Here is a 22,065-nt window from a genome sequence, read left to right as displayed (position 1 = left end):
AATTAAATCAATGAGAGGTAGTGCACTATGGGACTTGTGCCCTGTCGTGTTACCTTAAATTGACATTTTCAAAATTAAATCAATAAGGGGTAGTGTACTACGGGACTTGTGTCATGTCGCGTTACCCTAAGTTGACATTTTCAAAATAACTTAATTAAATCAATGAGAGGTAGTTATGGGACTTGTGCTCTGTCGCGTTACCTTAAATTGACATTTTCAAAATTAAATCAATAAGGCGTAGTGCACTATGAGACTCGTGTCGTGTCGCATTACCATAAATTGACATTCTCAAAATAACTTAATTAAGAGGTAGTGCACTATGGGACTTGTGCCCTTTCACGTTACCTTAAATTGACATTTTCAAAACGAAATCAAGGAGGGGTTGTGCACTATGGGACCAGTGTCCTATCGCATTATCTTATCCTATTATTTATAAAACAAGAAATAAATAAAATATATCAATCAATCAACTTTTTTTTCCTGAAAGAACTACATAGCCTTGCCTTGATTTCTCTATTGCAGCTAGAGATACGTAAGAGCAGTTATTTCTCTATCAGGCCCAAAAAATAAAAAATAAATGTTTTTTTCTTCTTTATTTTGTTTAATAAGGTGAGGGTAAAATTAATTTTTTTTGAATAAATATACACATAACTGATATAGGTACCGTTTTTTATAACGGACGGTATGAGGTGCCTAATACCTTCTTCATCCGTATCCGACTCCCGAACTTAATTTCTATTTTTGAGCAAATCAACCATATTTTCAAAATTTTATTTTTCATGTTTTTCCTCTAAAAAACATCGATGACGATTTCATTGCATTTAATTGCATATTTCTCGTTCCATCCACAAAAGTGGAGTAGCGACAGTACCTTATTTGAAAATTTTAGCATATCTTTGACCAAAAAATAAGGATTCTTTTCGGATGGAGAGGTAAGTGTTTGTTTCTCCTCATGTTTTCGATGATAAATAAATAATTTTATGGTGAATAAAATAATAAAAATGTCTTACATATTGTCTTTTATTTATTGTTATGTGGTACTTATCTCTCTAATAATAAACTTCAATAATTAAGAAGATCTTTACTCTTGACAAAAAGAGATTGAAACTACCATTCTACCACCATCCATGGGTGGATGTTCTTTACACAAAATGAGTGAGCTTCTGGGTGGAAGAACTTTGTCATGCTTCATATCAGCAAACTTTTAGTAAACTTGCATCATTTTGGTGTATTATTTTTTTAGCAGTTAGACTAGTGTTCTAGGATAATTCAGTACCTATATTTTAAAGTGTGATTAAATTAAGGTTATTGTAATTGTGATTGTTATTGATGTGAATTGTGACTATTATGCTATACTTTTTTTTTAATTACAAGATATATTTTAAACTGAATCGACTCGATGGATCTAATGCGACCCAAATATAATCTGATATGTTACACTATATCCTAGTGTGGTTACATCAATGTTGTATCATGTCACAATTACGAAGTAATGTGATTGTGGTTGGCAAGGCTTGACAATTATGCTGGTAGGATGTACTTTGATTTATATTAGCAGTTTAGTTTTCAATTTTTTATATTTTTTATTTTATTTTGTTATAGGATGAAAATGTACTCTGCCTTCTTATTTTTATTCATGTCTTTTAAACTTTTTACTTGATTTATAATCTTAAAAAATATCAAATATAAGTCAAATTAATTTTTAATAGTAATATTTATAATTAATGTTTGAGACATATTAATCTATACACTGGACTATTTTAACGTGTATTTGTAATATTTCAATACTGGTTTCAATTTTTAGTTTTTTCTTCCACGAATGGGTTTAAAGTTTAAATTTATAACTTATAAGGAAATACATATCCACTACAATTTATATGCAGGTATATGGTTCATGTCATATATAATGATTTATGTGTTATATGATTTAAAACTCATTTTGATGTAATGGTAAAGTTGTTTCTTAGTAACTATAAGGTCATATAGTGACACTGCCACATAAAAATGAGGGTGTACAAATGCATACCTGATTTTTTCTAAAATTATATATATATATATATATATATATAATCTTAAAATTATAATTTATAAGTTATCAATTATATGATTTTAAAAATATATATATTACCTAAAAAAAACTAACAAGAAAACGAAAGATCAACATAAATTAGAAGTTGGAACTTTGAATAACACATAAATATAGAAGTTTATATTTCACACACAAATCAATCATTGGCTTCAAACGATGTTCTATTGTCCTCAAACATTGTTTCACTTCTTAGTTGATTGGTTTTTTGTATAGAGTTTTATTGTTTCTATTTCATTGTTATAATTTTATCGTTTCTATTTATTGCCTTTCAATAAAGCTATTTGGTTTTTTTGTTTGGTTTATTACTTTTGTTTATTTGTTTCCAGTATATGTCTAACATTGTTTTCATTTTAATGTTTTTATTCATTGCCTTCTGACATGTTTCATTCTCTTTATTATTTGTTTGCTTCATGTTTCTATTCACTTTTTAAATCTTTGTAATTTGTAATTTTATTATTTTTATTATGCTTTATTTTATATTATATTCTATTTTATTTGCAATGATTTTTATTGTTGCCACAATAATCATAGAAAAATATTTTTTAGCTATGAAGATTATGAATTAGGTTGCGTAATTAAATAGGAAATGCATGAGTAAATGTATGTGTAATGACTTATATTGAGTAAGAATTGTTTAACCACCTTCACATTAATTTATACAAAGTGTATAATTTATTTGATTAACTAAATTTAAATTTTGTAATTTTGATATTAATGTTTTTATCTTTTTATATAAAATGATATTTATTTTTAAATTTTGTAATTTTGATATTAATGTTTTTATCTTTTTATATAAAATGATATTTATTTTTAAATTTTTGAATATCTTTGCTTGTTCCGGGTCCTAGATTAGTCACTTGGGTCATGTATTCAAATTCTACCAGAAGCAACATCATAGTTTAAGAAAATAAGACTATGTATGTTTATTCTCCACTCCTTTTAAGTAGTAGTCTATTGCACTGAGAAACCTTATTTTTATATTATAGACACTGAACATATAACTAACCCAACCAAAGTGGTGCATGTGTAACAACATGTGGGACTTGGCTTCCATTTCTTGACACTTCTTTCCACAACATCAACATGGGTGTCACAACTTCTGAATTTTTCATTAGCTATGACCAATCCTACCATTGGTATAACAGCCCATAGGAACCAAAACAACCTATAAAACCAGCTCCTGTATTAAGAAATTTCTCCAACCAAAGACATGGTCACTTGGCCTACATTTCACAACTAGTTGCCTTCTGATGTAACATTTATAATACATCATACAATCAAACCAACCCTTTATATGGCCACATATATTTTGCTTTTACTATGGTTTGTAATGGGACTTAGTGCAATTTTAGAATGCTTTTATTTGGACTTGGTAGTGTCTCTGAATTGGAAATGTATGTGGTTCAGATTCATTCTCACTGCACTGTCTTATATATGCTCTGACACACCATGATAGCATGCTATGCTCTAATAAAGTGAAGTCCCATATCAAATCCGTACGTTGCGCTAAATGCTCCCTCCATTAGCCAAATAAATAACCCAAACTTTGATGTTGATTGCTGAGTTTCAATTTAGAGGATAAGGAACCAAAATTTAGTAATGTTTTAGGATCTTCTAAAGCATAGTATTTATTAGGGGTAAGTAGGACCCGGCCCTACCCGTTTAACTGTCATGGTCCGATCATGATCGGGTCTGATCGGATCTAGGACCGGATTCAGGTTCAAAAAATAGATTCGGTCAATATTTAGGACCGGGTATGGATCAAGCATGACCCGACCCGTCCCGTCCCAAGGTCACTCGCTCATCATGTTTGTATGTGTTTATACTCAAATGTGTATAGAGTAATGATACTCTTTTGGTCGAAAGTATCATTTATTCTTTAATTTTTTCATAATATATACATGATTAATAATATATATATATATATCATTTTATATTACAAACTGTATAGTCATAATAATAAATAATATTAAGAAATATTTATCTAAAATAAGTATGCACTGTATTTAATCGGGTCGAGTTTAAAGACTGACGCAATCGCTATTTAGGATTTGATTAACTTCGAGTCTAGGGTCAGGTACATGTTTAAAAAAGTGACCCGACCAATATTTATGACCGGGTAAGGACAAGTCTTAGTCCGTCCCAACCTAGTCCATGCTCACTCCTAGTACTTATTAACGAAAAAAGTAACTTTATGGTGATGTATTTTGTTAATATTTTAACTTCATCACTTATTAGTATCTTATATTGTATCACTTTAACTAATATAAATCACTTTCCCTCTTCAATGTATCATCTCACAATAAAATACATCCTCATTCAGCTCTTTATTTTCAATTATATTCTAGGAGTAGAAGTGAAGGAAACCCCTGATTTTATCAAGGAAAATATTGAAAAGCATTTATTTATTGGGTACATCCAAATGTGAATATATTGAAAACTAAAGTTTTACAACGATTATTACAGCTTCTTAATTCCATGACCATTACATTCGTGGATGAGTTAACATGGCCCTTTTTGTTAAACACGTGAATAGAAGCATAACTCCCAAGTCAAATTATGTCCAACTTTGTTTTGCTGTTTGCATCAAATTTAATTATGTTCTAGAGACAAAGGCATCTGCGTCTTTGTGCCTTTGTTTGTGTGTTTAATAATCGGTCATTGTCATACACATGAGATGCCAATAAACTTGTACTAAGCTTAAAAGAGAAGCCACAACTAGTGGTCTCTCATGAGCATAAGTAAGAGTATAATTCTATCACCTTATGAGTAAAAAATCAATTTTTTTTTAAGATACGTGACTACCTACAAATATTGTTCATAAAAATCAAATCTTACATTTATATATATGTAGTATGGAAGTATGTATATATAAAAATGTCACCCCACCTTTATTTGTACTCCTATAGCACAATAGCATTAGTTATGTACTTATGCTTAACCTTATTATTAGTAGTATTATTATGCTTTACCTATTTAATTGAAGTTGTAATAAAACAATTCTTGAATTGAACTTATTGTAGCGTGTATAATCTGCTTATCCCAATTCCCAAGGATAGAGAATAAAAACAACAGGAATAATTATTTAACTTGATTTTCAAGTTTACTTCGGTACCCATCATATTTCCAGCATAACTAATATCAAATAAATGTAAAAGGTGTATTCTAAATTATAATCACTGTTCAGTATAATTATGGCTAATTCAACCTTAAAAAATGCATGGTGCATACTTCCTTGTAGCCAAAATAAACATAAACAAAGACAAAAGACTTAGAATGATGAAAGTTGAAACAGCTGGAAAAAAATGATAAAAAATAACAATAAATAAAAACAAATCCAGATTAATTTTTCCTCCAAAATTGAATACATAAATAACAATAAAAAACATTGAAAATAACAATGAAAGAAACAGAGTCTCCCCACAAGAGAATGAACATTATCCCGTTCATGTTCCTCTACCACCGAACACACCTCGCCACCACCTCTTGCTAACGTGCGCCTCATTCTTACCCTGCGCAGTGCGCACCCTCCACTTTTTCTTTATCCTTTATCCGTTTTCTCTCATTCACTTTCATAATCACAATAACCACTGCGCCATAACCGCTTTCTCTCTCTAACCCAACCAGATTCAGAGGATCGATCGTAATCGGAGCAAGGATGGCTCGTTCCGGCGGCGTCGGTTAGGGTTTCCGAGACATGTGGTATGCTTCAGGCATTGATGAATCTGCTCTCTCTGTGTTGGAAGCCATTTGGGCACGGTGCTGCTGACATTGGAGTTACTGGGAGCAGTTTAAGTGGCGGCGGCGGCGGTGGTGGTGGAAGAGAAGGTAAAGACGGCTTGCTCTGGTTCCGCGATGTCGGAAAATATGGCTCCGGTGATTTCTCTATGGCGGTGGTTCAGGCCAATCAGGTTCTAGAAGACCAGAGCCAGATCGAGTCTGGTCCTCTCGGAACCTTCGTCGGAATTTACGACGGTCACGGCGGACCCGACGCTGCAAGATACACATGCGATCACTTGTTTCGCAATTTCAAAGGTTTCGAATCCGAATCCAAAGTTTTAGTTATGTTGTGTGTGGAAGCTCGGTTTATTTATTTGGAAGGTGTTTGAGGTATTCATGTGGCCACGTTTTCGGTTTGAGCAGCAGTAGATATTGTTATGTGTGATTTTCATCATTTCACTTTTCGTGAACCTTTTTTCTTTCTAAAAGTGCTCTTTTCTCATTGGTCTTTTGAGTCTGAGATGATTTCTCATGAACCAAGTAAAATTGGACATGCTGGCCAATAGGTAAATAACTAAATACTGTTAGTGACAGTGTGTATAAAGTTTTTTTGAAAATTGAATATATTTTGATTGGTGAATTGTATCATAATGTGATAAAGTGTTTTGGTGTTTAACCCTGTTCAAGGCCCACTGTTTTGGAGTGGTTTCTATGTTGTCCTTGTCTCTTGATAAAGGAATGCCTTTTGTGTTAGTTGTCTTATGTTGTGTTTCATGTTTATGCAGCAATATCGGCTGAATCAGGTGGGGTTGTGACAGCTGAGACTATCGAAAGGGCTTTCCGCCAAACAGAAGATGGGTACACTGCCCTTGTGTCAGACTTATGGAGTACTCGACCTCCCATTGCAAATGCTGGGTCCTGTTGTTTAGTTGGAGTGATATTTCAGCAAACACTCTTTGTGGCAAACCTTGGAGATTCTCGTGTCGTGTTGGGTAAGAAAGTTGGCAACACTGGAGGTATGGCTGCAATTCAGCTGTCTACGGAACACAATGCAAATCTCGAGGATATTAGAAATGAACTTAAAGGGTTACACCCTAATGATCCCCAAGTCGTTGTCCTCAAGCATGGAGTGTGGAGGGTAAAGGGCATTATTCAGGTATTTTTATAATTGTGTTGTCTTAAAACCTCTCTTACAAATAACTGGTGCTTACATGAAGTGAAGGTGGTTAAACATTTATCAATTTGTTGTATTGTTTATTTATTGTTTGTACTTCTTCAAGTGCTATGCAGATGAAAAAATTGATGTTAAATTTTGGTAGGTCGATAGTGTTGGAAGCAACTTAACCTTTGTCCTTAAATCTCATTCTTCTGTTTGTTGAAATTGAATGCTACACATTGATCTTGATTTCTTAATCCATATACACCAAACACAGCATTATAGTTGTTTTCTTACCGCACATTTATTGATGAATTCTTGATCCGTTCAGATTTACTAAGAAGCTTCTTATTTGTTAATATCATACTATCTTCTTCTGTAATATTTTTTGCCAGAGTTCTTTTAAAATGCAGATAACAAGACTAATTTCCAATAAGGAGAGTCTAACAATCTCCTGTTCCCTTGTGAAGTTATTGGTGCTTTAAAGAGACCCATTCCCATTTGTGTGTACCGAATCACACACTTAAGGTCTAATTGCCTTAATTAGCAATGGCACTGTGGTGCACAGCCTCATTTGGGTAGTTCATAAGATTGATGCAAGGGCTGACTTGGGTAGCACAATGAGTGCTGTTACTTTTAATAATTATGTTTTTTTCTTCATTTAATCAAGGAATTCTTTTCACCCAGTAGAAGATTACTAGCGAGGAAAAAGAAGGATTGCAAATAAAGCTAAGCAAAGCTCGAGAATGAATCATAGAAAAGACACAAGTAAATCAATGCACTAAAGCTCTCTGTTCCTTTTATATAGGGTGGCTATCAAGTATCAACAAATGTCCAGGCCTAAAGTGATCTTGTCCCATATCAGATGCAAGAGCTTAGAAGATTTGTTGTAAAAACAAGCATTTAACTTAAGCCAAATACAGCATAGGTAGTAGAATACCTTAAAGCATTTACTCTTTAGTTACACAAAAAACCTCAAGCTAGATTTATCCAGGTTGAGAATTCAAAACTGGGATTCGCTGAAAAGGCTTCAAATAACCTACTTCAGATGAAAGTGGCTGGAGTGCAGTGCAAAACCATATGTAGAACTAGAGCCACACTTCATATAAAGCAGAAGAGTTCTATGTAGTCTTTGAATTTGTAGCACGTCATTACCATTAATCTTCTTGAGTATAATTTTCCATATGTAAGGGTGTTCAAAGATGTTGGTGTTGCGGAAGTGATTGTTGCGCAGCGTTGGCCACAAGTAATCAAGTAAAGTGCATAGAATAAATATAAGAGAAGAAACAAGAGGATTTGTTAACGGGGTTTAGCCAATTGTGCCTACGTCCCCGAGAGCGCTGAGCGACTACCTAGATATATTATTAGAGGATAAAGATTACAAACCCTAGCACACCCATGAGCCCACCTGCTCATGGGGTGTTTCTATTTGGTACTTATAACTGGTGCACATTACAACAATGGACCTGAGTCCAATATATAATATTGATATTCTACTCTATTCTAATGCTAGGCAATATGTGACTTCATATAATAATTATTTCAAACATCTCCAACAATTGGGTATTCCAATGGTGAATGAAGAAGTCTTACATTGGGCAAAAATGGATGAGTTAAAAAACATATAAGTGGATGGACTCATAGACCTAATACCTTAAGGTTTTGGGTCAAGATGTGGTGTCAAACCCACTTATATGTTTCTTTCGCTTAGCCCATGGAGGAATGTTGTAACCCGTGGATGAAAATCTCCCAACAAGTGGTATCAGAGCCGATGGTTCGACGGCTCAATGGAGTGTTGAAGCGACAAGTGGTCGGTAGATCCATTTGGGATCCTTGTGTCGAAAGTCTTCCTGACGAGAGGTTAAGGTGGCGTGTTCCGTTGATGAATGGATAAGCCAATGGCGGTGCAAGTGGGTAGAGAGCTGAACTCTAGTGTATCCAATACTTGAATGAAAATTCACACTTGAGGGGGAGATGTTGGGTATTCCAAGTGTGAATGAGGAAGTCCTACATTAGACAAAAATGGATGAGTTAAAGAGCATATAAGTGGATGGACCCATAGACATAATACTTTAAGGTTTTGGGTCAAGATGTGGTGTCAAACCCACTTATATGCTTCTTTCACTTAGCCTATGGAGGAATGTTGTAACTCGTGGATGAAAATCTTCCAACAAGTGGTATCAGAGCCGATAGTTCGACGGCTCAATGGAGTATTGAAGCGACAAGTGGTTGGTAGATCCATGTGGGATCCATGTGTCGAAAGTCTTCCTGACGAGAGGTTAAGGTGGTGTGTTCCATTGATGAATGGATAAGCCAATGGCGGTGCAAGTGGGTAGAGAGTTGAGCTCTAGCGTATCCAATACTTGAATGAAAATTCACACTTGAGGGGGAGATGTTGGGTATTCCAAGTGTGAATGAGGAAGTCCTACATTAGACAAAAATGGATGAGTTAAAGAGCATATAAGTGGATGGACCCATAGACCTAATACCTTAAGGTTTTGGGTCAAGATGTGGTGTCAAACCCACTTATATGCTTCTTTCACTTAGCCCATGGAGGAATGTTGTAACTCGTGGATGAAAATCTCTCAACAAGTGGTATCAGAGCCGATGGTTCGACGGCTCAATGGAGTATTGAAGCGACAAGTGGTCGGTAGATCCATGTGCGATCCTTTTGTCGAAAGTCTTCCTGACGAGAGGTTAAGGTGGTGTGTTCCGTTGATGAATGGATAAGCCAATGACGGTGCAAGTGGGTAGAGAGCTGAGCTTTAGTGTATCCAATACTCGAATGAAAATTCACACTTGAGAGGGAGATGTTGGGTATTCCAAGTGTGAATGAAGAAGTCCTACATTCGACAAAAATGGATGAGTTAAAGAGAATATAAGTGGATGGACCCATAGACCTAATACCTTAAGGTTTTGGGTCAAGATGTGGTGTCAAACCCACTTATATGCTTCTTTCACTTAGCCCATGGAGGAATGTTGTAACCCGCAAGGTAGTTAAAATCGAGATTTTACTTAGGATCGGGAGGTGAGTCAAAGATCGTAAATGTAGGATCATAACACGACTCGTAAGATTCTACTTATTAGTATATATATATATATATGCATAGAAATTCACACACATATATATTCATAAAAATTCATATATAAATATTCATATATATATGTTTATAAGTCATAATGCTAAAAATAATCTTAAAAATAAAGAATGTATACATTATCAAGTAATATTATATAAATTCTGAACTAATATTATATAAGTTATGAAGTAATATATATTCAAATTATAATTCATAGATCATGCCCCCTAGTAGGTCATGATAGCAAAATAATACACCTTTTTTATGTTCCAACTAAAAAAAATAGGGTTTCCTAGCCCACTGGTCACATTTTAATAAGTTTATGAGGCTAAAAAAGAAATTGGGCTTAAAGGGTAGGAATAAAAGCCCATCAAACCCGTTTTTGATAAATAAATAAAACTAGGGTTTTAACAAACCGGGTTGCACATGACCCGGTTAGCCTTCTTCTCTACCCTTCCAATGACGGCTGTGTAATCAGTTTGAACCTTCTTCTCTACCCTTCAATGGCGGCTAATCGGCTATTATCAGTTTGAACATGCTTCTCTACCCTCCTAATGGCGACTATGTGATGAGTTTGAACCTTCTAGTCTATTCGATTGAGAGAGAGTGAGGACGTGAAGAAGAGAGTGAGAGAGAGGAAGTGAAGTTGTGACAGAGATTTAGGGATCGGTGGGCTCGTCGACTCCACCGGTTTTACGCACCTGCACAACGATCCCACCGATCCCATGGAGGCGCATCCAGGACTGAGATCGAGCACGGTTGGAGGTTGAGGATCGTAAGATCGTGCGATCTCACGAGTAAGCTCGCGATTTTGACTACCTTGGTAACCCGTGGATGAAAATCTCCCAACAAGTGGTATCAGAGCTGATGGTTCGACGGCTCAATAGAGTATTGAAGCGACAAGTGGTCGGTAGATCCATGTGGGATCCTTGTGTCGATAGTCTTCCTGACGAGAGGTTAAAGTGGCGTGTTCCATTGATGAATGGATAAGCCAATGGCGGTGCAAGTGGGTAGAGAGCTGAGCTCTAGTGTATCCAATACTTGAATGAAAATTCACACTTGAGGGGGAGATGTTGGGTATTCCAAGTGTGAATGAAGAAGTCCTACATTCGACAAAAATGGATGAGTTAAAGAGAATATAAGTGGATGGACCCATAGACCTAATACCTTAAGGTTTTGGGTCAAGATGTGGTGTCAAGTCCACTTATATGCTTCTTTCACTTAGCCCATGGAGGAATGTTGTAACTCATGGATGAAGATCTCCCAACAAAAGATCTTAACAGAACTGAATCAAAATTCTAGTTTTGTTTAGTCTGTTTATTTATGGTTTACAAAAAACAACTGTGTGCTCCAATCCTTATGTGAGAATATAACCAAACCATAAAATTGGAAACAAACTGTTTATCTTTGAATGTAGAATATTTAATTTATTAATGTATACATTTGTTTTATGACGCATCTGTGTGTTAAAAATGAATACATTGATCATATAGAAGACGATCAATATGATTTCCAGTCTAATTCTCTGCACATTTTATTTTATTTACTAAATCAAATATAACTTAATGATACTTCTGCAATCATTGTCATATTTGTCAGTTTTACTTCCAACTCGAAATTGATGAGATTATTATATGACCACTTCCTTGATTGTATTTGCTGCAGGTTTCTAGATCTATAGGTGACGTATATATGAAAAAAGAGCAATTTAACTGTGAGCCTCTTAATCCCAAATTCAGACTTCCTGAACCAATGAACATGCCTTACATGACTGCTAATCCCACTATTTTTTCTCATCCTCTCCAACCAAATGATTCATTCCTTATATTTGCATCCGATGGTTTATGGGAGCACCTGAGTAATGAAAAAGCAGTGGATATTGTCAACAGCAATCCACATGTGGTAAGATTCTTTTCTCCCCAGGTTGGATTTTCTTGTAGTTCTTATTTCTGTATTGGATGTATTTTACCTCATGTATTTTAGATTGACATAAGGTGCTTTGTTTTTTTATTGAATTTTGTTAAGCCTTGCGATTGCATCAATAATGGTAGAGGACCCAAATATTTATTACGTGGTTTACATGTCGGTTGGACATATGATTGGAAAATTTCATTTGTACGACCATAATTTCATTTAGTTTCCACTACAGCTTTTATCCATAATTTCATTTAGTTACAACCATGCACTGTGTCTTCACATGTTGAGATTAAAGATGATTGCTCTTGGTTGATTTTATAGGGTATAAAAATATAACTAAGGAATGAAATAGTGTCTGTAGTTTTGCCGAAGTTATGTTTGACAAATGTAAAGTTCTGTTCAGTGTCCATTGCTATCAACTGTTTGGCTTATCCTTTATCAAGGTGTTACTAGATTGCAATCTCTCAAAACTTATTTTACTTCTAGATTATACTCAAAATTTCATGATACTGGACCACCCTTTTTATGATACTCAAATTTTTCTTTGGTCACTATAGTGGCCTTCTATTTCGAGTTTGTTTCCAACATTCATCAATCGTTGTCTCCAATTTCTTCCAAATTTAGTGTTCGCTTCCTACATTCACTATTTTCGTGGTACTGAACTAAAATTCTGTTGTTGCAGGGTAGTGCCAAGAAACTTGTGAAGGCTGCCCTTCATGAAGCAGCAAAAAAACGAGAAATGCGATATTCTGACCTTCATAAGATTGACAAGAAGGTTCGGCGCCATTTTCATGATGATATATCTGTTATTGTTTTATTCTTAAACCACGATCTTATATCCAGAGGCACAGTGCTAGACCCACCACTCTCTATTCGAAGTGCTCTCAATCACTGACTTGAATTGTAAGCAATGCTTTCTTGTACACGTTTTTTGGCACCTAAGATTTGACATTGGTTAAAACATGCCTAGAATATGCTACTGATAGTGGTGTGGCATGGTTTGGTTTCTGGGTACTGAATCATTGTTGAGGCTCGAGATTTTATTAAGTTATAACATGTTATTAGAAATTATCAATGAAAAGGTTAAGAAAAAATTCAGAAAATTACTGTTGATCATTGAGACTCCCTTCTCTAACCTTAGTCGTATTCCAATATCCATGTGGTGGCTTTTTATTATTATAAATAGTGTTTTGTCTGGCAATCCAATGTGAACATCACAATAAGAAAACAAGGAAAAACAATAATATAAGTTGAATAACAAGCATTGCCTGCACTGGTAAAAAGCATGTTTTGTTAAAACAGGCAGCAACTTTTGTGTCGAGTTTGATTTGATTTGAATTTCGAGTAGATTTTTATATGAACTATTTTTCAATTTAATATTGGCTCAATTAAAGTTCACAAGTATTTATGAATTTAAATTTATATCATCCATCTCATCAAATGGTGGTCTTAGATATACATATGTGAGTATGTATATATGTACATATATAAAGTGTAATAAAAGGACTGAGAAAAAAAAGTATTCATCAATAGTGTTAAAAGTTTCATATATTGTCATTACACTATCCATATTTAATTATGGTTGTGTATAAATTTTTATATAATACATAGATTTTACAATCTAGGACTTAGATTCATATCTATGGAAATATTAATTTTAATAAATACGATATTTAGATATTTACGATTGAAAACCTTGCTTGGCATGAGTTATGCATTCACTAATGACATTTAGGTTTGAGATGTCAGTCCATTTATGAATCTTCTTAATAGTTATGTATTAATAGTTTAAAAATTTATATACAATCAATATATTATTTATTATTAATTTGTATTACTATTATTTAATAATCAATAAAAAATAAATGAGAAATTATGTAATAACAGTTTTAAAAATCTCATAATAATATTGCTTACTTTTTTTCTCACGTAAAGTTCGATGAATTTGTTTATATATCTATTTGTATTTAATTTTTCTCAAATTTGAGACGAATGATATAAAGATTATATATTTTATCAATATATGCCATTAAAATTTTTATATCAAATCATTCATTATTCAATTATATTATTTTGTTTACAATTATAATTAAATATGAATAAAGATAATATAATATTATTATAGAATGCTTTCACATTACACATCTTTTTCCTTCTCTAAAATTAACAATCATGTACCCATATATAATTGTTTATTTAACCATACCAATTTTTAACTAAAATCCAACTCATTTACTTCAGATGAATTTCAACAAATTGAGTTCAGAAAGAATATCAAATTGCTTCAATTCATCACTTGCCAAGAGGAAAATAATATCCATATTAAACACAACTTTACAATTTACACATTGAAATATACACTTTTTATAAAAAAGAAGTGCTCCCCATGATCCAACAAAGTCTTAACAACATCTCATGAGTTTACTATTCATCCTCCCTCATTGCTGTATCCTCTGAACACAACAACAGCCATTAAAATTTACAGGATCGTCATACAGTGACTCATGGTTCTGGCTCGTATTCAGCTTTGTTCCATCTCTAGTTTACCCTTTCTACATAGTAGATTACAAGGTTATGTCCTCCATTTTTTTACTAGATTTAATGAGTTTCTCCTCTCAGTAATTTCAATGTAAACTACTTATCCATTCTTTATACACTATCCTATTTGAGTTGAAACAAACCTCAGCGTCCTAAAACACTAAAATTATGTAGAATTTCTTTTAGAACAATATATAATTTACAAATTGCGTTTAGGATACAGCAATGAGGGAGATTATGTATAATTTACAAAGCTATCCCATTCTTTACTAAAATTATGAAAAATTCAACAGCTTTACCAAACAGATTTACATTTTAATGAAACTTTTAGATCAGCCTCTAAAAGTTTTAAATTAGTCAGATATAGCTTTCTAGGCTAGCAATGTGCATCAAAAAACAGTTAATTAATCAAACTGATCAGAGCCCAGTGCTTATTTCATCATCCGAATGCATTTAGTAATTTTTTAAAATTTTACTAAACACAAACTCAAATTAAAAAACAAGTAATATAGATTGTGGAGGATCCTCAGCGAATATGCTTATAGTTGTCATCAAATATGACATTCAGGTCTCAAAGATTTTATGCCATCATAGGACCACCACAGTAATAAAATTTCAAGTTTAAAAATCGAAATAAAATAAAATTAAAATAAAAAAGATGATTTAGCAGTACAAAATTCGCTGCGCCAGTGGATAACACGAAGGCGAAGTGACTCAACTCTTGCGAAAATCTATGCCTCTTTTTATCATTATTGATAAAGAGATAACCCATAATCCATGGCCTGTGAATCAAAGGCATCTCAAGAAGCAAATCAAAACGTTGGAAAAGAAAACTGAAAACGAAGTAGAACAGAAACTGCTGAATAGAGAAAGTTGAAATCTTCACTCGCCATTGTGAAAGAGGAACCCTATTACTGGTTTATATATAAAGCAGATATACGAATTAGGGTTTTACTCGTATTGAAAATACTGTATCAACCTCTCTTTATTCCTTTATTAACGATTTTGCCCTCTTAGTCCAATGAAGTTCTAAGCTAAGCGGTCCATTGGGCTTGCGCCCATAACATCTTGAAATTATTTATTTTTTCACATTTCCTAAACTTCCCCACAAGATACCACGACACACGTTGATTACCCATAAAATTGGTTGGAACTTGGAAGGTTCCGTTCCATTCTTGAGAATAATCAGAATATACTCATTGGGGTGCAATGTTGCATTGTGAAAGAAAATGTTTGTAAAAACCATTTCGTACCGGCTGATTCAACCAAAAAATTGGTGAACTAGACCCCTAACTGGTATGGTATATGTGTTGAACCGGTCAAGTATCGAAACCGGTCAAAACCGGTGAATCGACTAGTATTTTACTAAACCGACCGGTTTATACACAAATTTTTTTTTTTAAAAAAACTTAAAAACTCATTACAATGTGACCCATCTTTCCATCCATTCTTCGACACTTCAAGGCACATGCTTCCAAGCCATATCACAAATAAGCGCTTGAGTAATCTTAGTGACACTTTTGGTTCCTAACATTCGTGTATAATCTTAGTGACATTTGTGTAATCTTGGATTAGTGTCTGAAAATAGGATTCAGGGGAAAAATATAATATCAATATGAGACAACTTTGACTCATTGGTGTTAAAACTCTAAATTTATTTGTTTTGTAGATTGAGTTGTGAACTTATGTCATTTATTTATATTTTGCAGTTGTTAAGTGATATTTTTGGATTCATATATGTTTTGTAATTTAGACTTTGAATTTGTTAAAGAATTAAATTTATTTGTTTATGTGAATTTTGAGTAGATTATAAATATGAATTATAAATTTGAGTATCTACCTATTTGAAATTTTTTTGTTATAGGTTTTTATATATATAAACATAAGTAGGTATGTCTACTTTTACCGGTTTAACCGGTATGCGATTTAATTACTGAACCACTGTATCACTATATTAGTACCCTGACCAGTTTGATAACCGGTACAATTTTAACAACACTGGTTAAAGAGATTAATTCATTTTTTTATGGAGTGATGAATACTTGTACCAAAACAAACATCCAAGAAATATGAGTTTGAGTATAATATTTAGAATAAGTATATTTTCCATTAATGGATAGATAAATATTTTAATTATTTTGTATTTTTAATGGCAAATATGTTATTTTATTATACTTACAAGGATAGATATGTCATTACATATTACATTTTTTTTTTTAGTTTTTTAAGAATTTATCTATCTATAATGGAGGGGATCCATACTCATACATTATTAATGTAATTATATATACATATTATAATTCATCATTCATAATTTACACTTTTATATTAGTTATAGTTAAATTTTAAAATTAATAATAATCAAATATAAATAGTTAAGGATATAGTAACGTTGTTGAAATCAGCATAGATCTTTTTGTCAATGAATATATATTGAGGAGCATATGGCGAACCTTTATAACCCATTGGCGCATTTTAAATTGAATCTGCATAAATAGTGTTTAATTCCCGCCAAAGTGAATGAAAAAAATTCAAACGCCACAGAAGAAGATGAATGCTGTTGGTAGCTCAGCAGAGAAGCAGAGCAATCGCAGATTGAAGCATTTCCCGAACTCTAATTTGGCACAGCACAATTCCTTATCCCTTTTTACATTATACGTTTTCTTCTCTTCGTATTTAATTTCTTAAACTCATCTTTCGCCAGATCACAAAGAAGCGCTTGAGTACAGCATTTTCATCTGTTTCTGAAGATTCATCCAATTTCTCTCCGATCTCTAAGATTTCATATGATAATAACAATGACGATATTACGGTAAGCTCGAATTTCATCGTTTACACCGATTTAAACTCAATTTTGTCATGGTGCATTTGCCTAGTTACATTTCTTTGTTTTATTCGGTTCATCTCAACTAAATTCCTTAGAGATATAAGTATAAGTATAGAAAATTTATATTAGTTTTGTTAATCACCTCGTTGTTTATGTAATTGAAGCTACATTAATTTTCAACTTGCTGATTATCTTACATTCTTTCCACCACAAAGTCCTTAGAGATAGAGTTAGAGTTAGATCTGAATAACACATGAGCTTAGATTATCAATATTTGCTGATCTAACAGTTAATATGCTCCCCATGATGCAATTCTGGTGCAAATTATTAACAGAATTGAGCTCTATAGTCTATACTCTATAGTAAAATGTACTGTTTAGATTCCAAAAGAATGTACTAAGAACGATTAATGCAGTGAAGAACTAAATTAGTTCAAATGATTTATCTGTTCCAGACCTTGTCATTGGAAGAAGCTTCCACAGAGGAATCAGGAATTAGCTCTGTTCTCACTGATTGTTTTGGTGCCTTTGAGTTGAATAGTGCTACGTTCAGTTCTGTGGATTTGTTGATTGCTGAAAATTCTCCAACAAAAGTTCAGCCGAAGGTCCATGATTCGATCATTGCTGATCCTCGATATAGGAAGCTTATGAATGAAATAACTAAGCATGTCATGGAAGAGCTCTATGAGAGTATTCAGCCAAAGGACTCAAAATGTATCGATCACGTGCTTCATGCAAAGAATCGAATGTTGTTTCCATGTCTGTGCATTTGGATTATTGTGGTGTTTGCATTGTTTTTCTTCACTTCAGACATTTATTGCCCTCCTAGTGGGCAATTTCCAACTTAAACCATTCACCAAGGTTGATATTCATTTAGATCATACCTTATATGGCTTTGTGAATATATTCTCTAAACTGTAGTTCCTGGACAATATAGTCAATATAGTATCCTTCTTATACTTTAGCTAATGTTCAATGACCATGAACTTGTATAGCTTCATTGAAGTTGTTATAGATGTAAGAAATTTAGGATGTTGTACTTATTAATACTGCTTTTAGTAAGCAATGTGTAGCTGGTACCTTATGTCATGTCATCCTGACATTGTAGTGTTAAATGTGCATGTATGATTTGTTTAGTTACTATAGTTTGTGTTGTGAAAGATTGACTTCTTAAATTACTTAGTTGCCTTCACTACACTGTCTGTTGCTATCATTCAGCATGTGTGCAATATGAAAGCCAAATGTCATGGATTCTGGTGGAGGCAAATGCAGACACCATCAAATTTGCGTAAATATAAAGATTTTGATTGTTAAGTTAGCATATATGTGTTACACTTGCACGCATTATAAGAAATTTGTTAGGACATGCTTGTATCACAAAAGACAATACGCTCATTGGTAGTAATTAGTAAAGACTTTAGTGAAAATAACAAAGCAAAGGTAAATAACAAGAAATTACTTTAGTTGTATGCATTGCATTGCATCACTTTAAATTATTTTCAATTTGGACTCATTCAACTTTGTGCCGAGAGCTTTACAATTTTGCTATGTGCATCGCAATTCCTATGATACTTTCTGTGACCTATTTAATTGGATGAGTGCATCTATTGTGAATTGTGAGAATTATGTGACACTTTAATTGCACATTATTATTATTTCTGATTTTGGATTACCCTGTAGTCCTGCATTTCTGGCGTGCAGTAACCAATTAGTACTTGTTATTTTTAGTGCTCCTCCCTTTTCTTTCATCTTATTGTGTCTCACACAAGGAGGCAACCATGCTGCACATCATGATGCTAAGTTATTTAGCTTTTCAAAATACATTGTTTAACTGATTTTTATTGGCTATTGCCATAAACTTGGTACCATGATTTTAATGGCTGGGATCCTCTCCAGTACTGGAGGGTCCAGTACTGGAATGTGAGGTCCAGATTTAATTTCATCATTTATAATATTTTTTGTTAAAAAATACTTTGAAATCTACACCATTTAAATCTTTTTAAAACCACATGTCATAATCCTATGTAGTATTGGACCCTCCAGTAATGGAGAGGATCCATTTTCTGATTTTAATGGGAATAGAGAGTATGGTAATGATAGTCACTATTAGACATAAGTTAAATCACCCATGATGACAATGGCACTTGGGTTGGGTTGTTTTATGACTTTATCTTTTCAGCTTTTGGTTTTAACCATTCACTTAGCTTTGGCAATTTTACTAGTACAGTAGTACTAATAAATCAAATTGTATGCCTTGATGATATAGAATAGAGCTACAAATTAAGGTTGTAGTCTGTGTATGATCATCCATATTTACATTTGTTATAAAAATTGAGTTTTTTTTTAATTTTGAGAAAACCCACAGAATTTATTGGTATAATTAATAATTGAATTTAATGTTTATGTACTAATATTATAAAGATTTATATATAATTAGTATATTATCTATTATTCATTTGTATTAATTTTTAAATAGTCAATCATGTTTATTGATTAAACATAGTAAATGATATAATGACAATATATAAAATTTTACATACATATTTTTTATCTTAATAATGATTGTACATGTTACATAGGAATGATCTATTTGGTAAGGAATTTTTTAGATATAACCAAACGTATGTTTACTTTATAACTTATGTCTAAAAAACTAAATTTTTTTAAGACACATATTATCCTTATCTTAATAAGTGTTGCTGTAATTAAACCTGATACATTTTTGAGGAACAACTTATTTAAGTTATTTTTGTATAAGGTATTTGTGTATGGTCTGTACTGATAAGAAGTCTATTTCTAATATTACTTTATTGCAAACCCTTTATAAAGCCGTCTCCCATTTCTGTCACCCTTCAGTTCCAGGGGCACCAAACCAACCCCGTTCCGTTCTCTGTCAACTCATTTGCCCCACCACCACCCTCAGTTACCACCACCACCACCACCTCAGTTACCACCACCACTCCTCTTTCTCTGAATCCCTCTTTCATCACCTTCCTTCTTAACCTCCTTCAACTATATATCTATCTCTACAAAAGGTGCAGTTACTAGTTATTTTTCTATCTTTTACTTACTCAAAAAACTCCCTCATCCATCTGAATCTAAAATTTTCAATCTTTCTATTCTTAGGGATATCAGAAATATAAATCACAAACATAGAATAAACTTTAACTCCCTTTTACCTTCTTCAATTGAAATGGCATCATCATCATCTGTGATATCTAACCCAGTAATGATCACGGATCGCTCACGTGACTCAAAGAGAAAAATGAAGAAGAAATCTAACCTCAAACACCACCAACAAGATTCAATTACCCCCACCAAATGGAAATCCCAAACTCAACAACATATCTACTCCTCCAAGCTCCACCAAGCCTTAACCACATCACCACCGCCACGTGGCCTCAAAGCCGTGCGTGAAGCCGCGGATAGAGTCCTCGCCGCCACAGCGAAGGGGAGGACACGGTGGAGCAGGGCCATCCTAACCAACCGTCTCAAACTCAAGTTCAGGAAACAAAAGAACAATAAGAGGCAGAAGCTGACAACAGCAGCAACCGGGATTAGCCGGTGGAGGAAGCCACGTGTGAGCGTTTTGAGGCTGAAGGGGAAAGGATTACCGGCTGTGCAGAGGAAAATGAATTTCCTTGGACGGTTAGTTCCGGGTTGCCGAAAAGAATCGTTACCGGTGATTCTAGAAGAAACTATTGATTATATACCTGCACTTGAGATGCAGATTCGAGCCATGACCGCTCTCTTTAACCTTCTCTCTGCTTCCGGCGACGCCGCATCAACCACCATACCACCTGGCTGAGGTGTCAACTTTTAAAAAAAAGTTACTGTCATTATTATTATTTGCTATTTTTTTTTCATCCTTTTATTTCTTCTTGCAAGTAAAGATTTATGTCTGTCAAGTACATATATCCTTTGTTTTCTCCTTCTCTTTCTAATAACGGTTGTGAGAATGTAACATTTTTACTTCTTCATTCCTTGAACGTGGTTAAATTGTTGTAACTTAACATTAGTTACAAGTTTATGGTAAATACTTGTTTGAAGTTGCATTAATAACTATTTATTTGTAATCATACTTGATATATGAAGAGATATGATATGCTATAAGTGGATAAAACCGCTGATGTATGAGAATTATGGTCTTCTGTCTAGGCCAGCTAAGCACAGAGGAATAAAAATAAGCATGTATATCATGTAAATTGATCGAATTTCATCCCTCATTTTCTTTTCTTTAAAAGTTTAAAATCTACGCATTATTGATGTAAAGTTTTTATACTATTATGGTATCGAATAAATGATATACATACTAAATCCTTTCTCAAATCAGAAAAGAAAGCAGATGCAAACAAGAGACAAAATTTGATTATGGGCCTTTCTGAAATGATCATTTTCCCTCAAGTTAATAGGTCACATGCCCTTCAGGAAACGGCAATGATCTGAAGGACTAAATAGGTTGATACTTGTCCTAGCTTTCTTCAAATTATAATTCAAACAAAAACTACCTCGAGCTTTCGGTGATTGAGACCCACTTAAGGCCCACGAATATATCTCTATCAGTACAATTGCACAAAGGTTGTGGTACATGTGTGTTGGACGAGACTATCGGGAGAGCCTCCAACTACCAGGGAGTTCCATTGTTACATGGATATGGGAAGAGTAAAGAGTCACAAGTGAGACACTACGTCTTGAACCATAACCTTAATAGGCTTTTCCTTCTTATAAACCTAAAAATG

At 33.6% G+C, this 22,065-nt stretch overlaps 3 protein-coding genes across 3 annotated transcripts; all 3 read left to right on the top strand.

Moving 5' to 3' along the window:
* The first annotated feature begins 5,478 nt into the window (after window positions 1-5,478).
* On the top strand, window positions 5,479-13,118 carry LOC109338405 (probable protein phosphatase 2C 42). Its single transcript, XM_019575637.1, has 4 exons — window positions 5,479-6,124; window positions 6,595-6,965; window positions 11,711-11,947; window positions 12,645-13,118. Exons 1-4 carry the CDS (start codon window positions 5,794-5,796, stop codon window positions 12,855-12,857), a joined length of 1,152 nt encoding a protein of 383 aa, XP_019431182.1. The 5' UTR covers window positions 5,479-5,793; the 3' UTR covers window positions 12,858-13,118.
* Window positions 13,119-16,968: 3,850 nt separating this feature from the next.
* On the top strand, window positions 16,969-18,462 carry LOC109338399. Its single transcript, XM_019575630.1, has 3 exons — window positions 16,969-17,122; window positions 17,205-17,312; window positions 17,782-18,462. Exons 1-3 carry the CDS (start codon window positions 17,021-17,023, stop codon window positions 18,172-18,174), a joined length of 603 nt encoding a protein of 200 aa, XP_019431175.1. The 5' UTR covers window positions 16,969-17,020; the 3' UTR covers window positions 18,175-18,462.
* A 1,663-nt stretch (window positions 18,463-20,125) lies between these two features.
* LOC109338396 (transcription factor bHLH147-like) lies at window positions 20,126-21,293 on the top strand. Its single transcript, XM_019575626.1, has one exon. The coding sequence runs from the start codon at window positions 20,520-20,522 to the stop codon at window positions 21,132-21,134; it is 615 nt and encodes a 204-aa protein (XP_019431171.1). The 5' UTR covers window positions 20,126-20,519; the 3' UTR covers window positions 21,135-21,293.
* Window positions 21,294-22,065: the final 772 nt, after the last annotated feature.

This window comes from Lupinus angustifolius, unplaced genomic scaffold, assembly GCF_001865875.1.
Source record: "Lupinus angustifolius cultivar Tanjil unplaced genomic scaffold, LupAngTanjil_v1.0 Scaffold_24_4, whole genome shotgun sequence".
In the NCBI taxonomy this organism is placed as follows: domain Eukaryota; kingdom Viridiplantae; phylum Streptophyta; class Magnoliopsida; order Fabales; family Fabaceae; genus Lupinus; species Lupinus angustifolius.
The sequence above is the reverse complement of the archived record's forward strand: the minus strand, read 5'-3'. Positions and strand labels throughout refer to the sequence as shown.

Coding starts and splice junctions, on each gene's coding strand:
- LOC109338405 (XM_019575637.1), top strand. CDS start 5,794: ATGCTTCAGGCATTGATGAATCTGCTCTCTCTGTGTTGGAAGCCATTT. Junction 6,966..11,710: donor GGGTAAAGGGCATTATTCAG/GTATTTTTATAA, acceptor TATTTGCTGCAG/GTTTCTAGATCTATAGGTGA. Junction 11,948..12,644: donor TCAACAGCAATCCACATGTG/GTAAGATTCTTT, acceptor CTGTTGTTGCAG/GGTAGTGCCAAGAAACTTGT.
- LOC109338399 (XM_019575630.1), top strand. CDS start 17,021: ATGAAAAAAATTCAAACGCCACAGAAGAAGATGAATGCTGTTGGTAGC. Junction 17,123..17,204: donor ATTTCCCGAACTCTAATTTG/GCACAGCACAAT, acceptor ATCTTTCGCCAG/ATCACAAAGAAGCGCTTGAG. Junction 17,313..17,781: donor ATAACAATGACGATATTACG/GTAAGCTCGAAT, acceptor TATCTGTTCCAG/ACCTTGTCATTGGAAGAAGC.
- LOC109338396 (XM_019575626.1), top strand. CDS start 20,520: ATGGCATCATCATCATCTGTGATATCTAACCCAGTAATGATCACGGAT.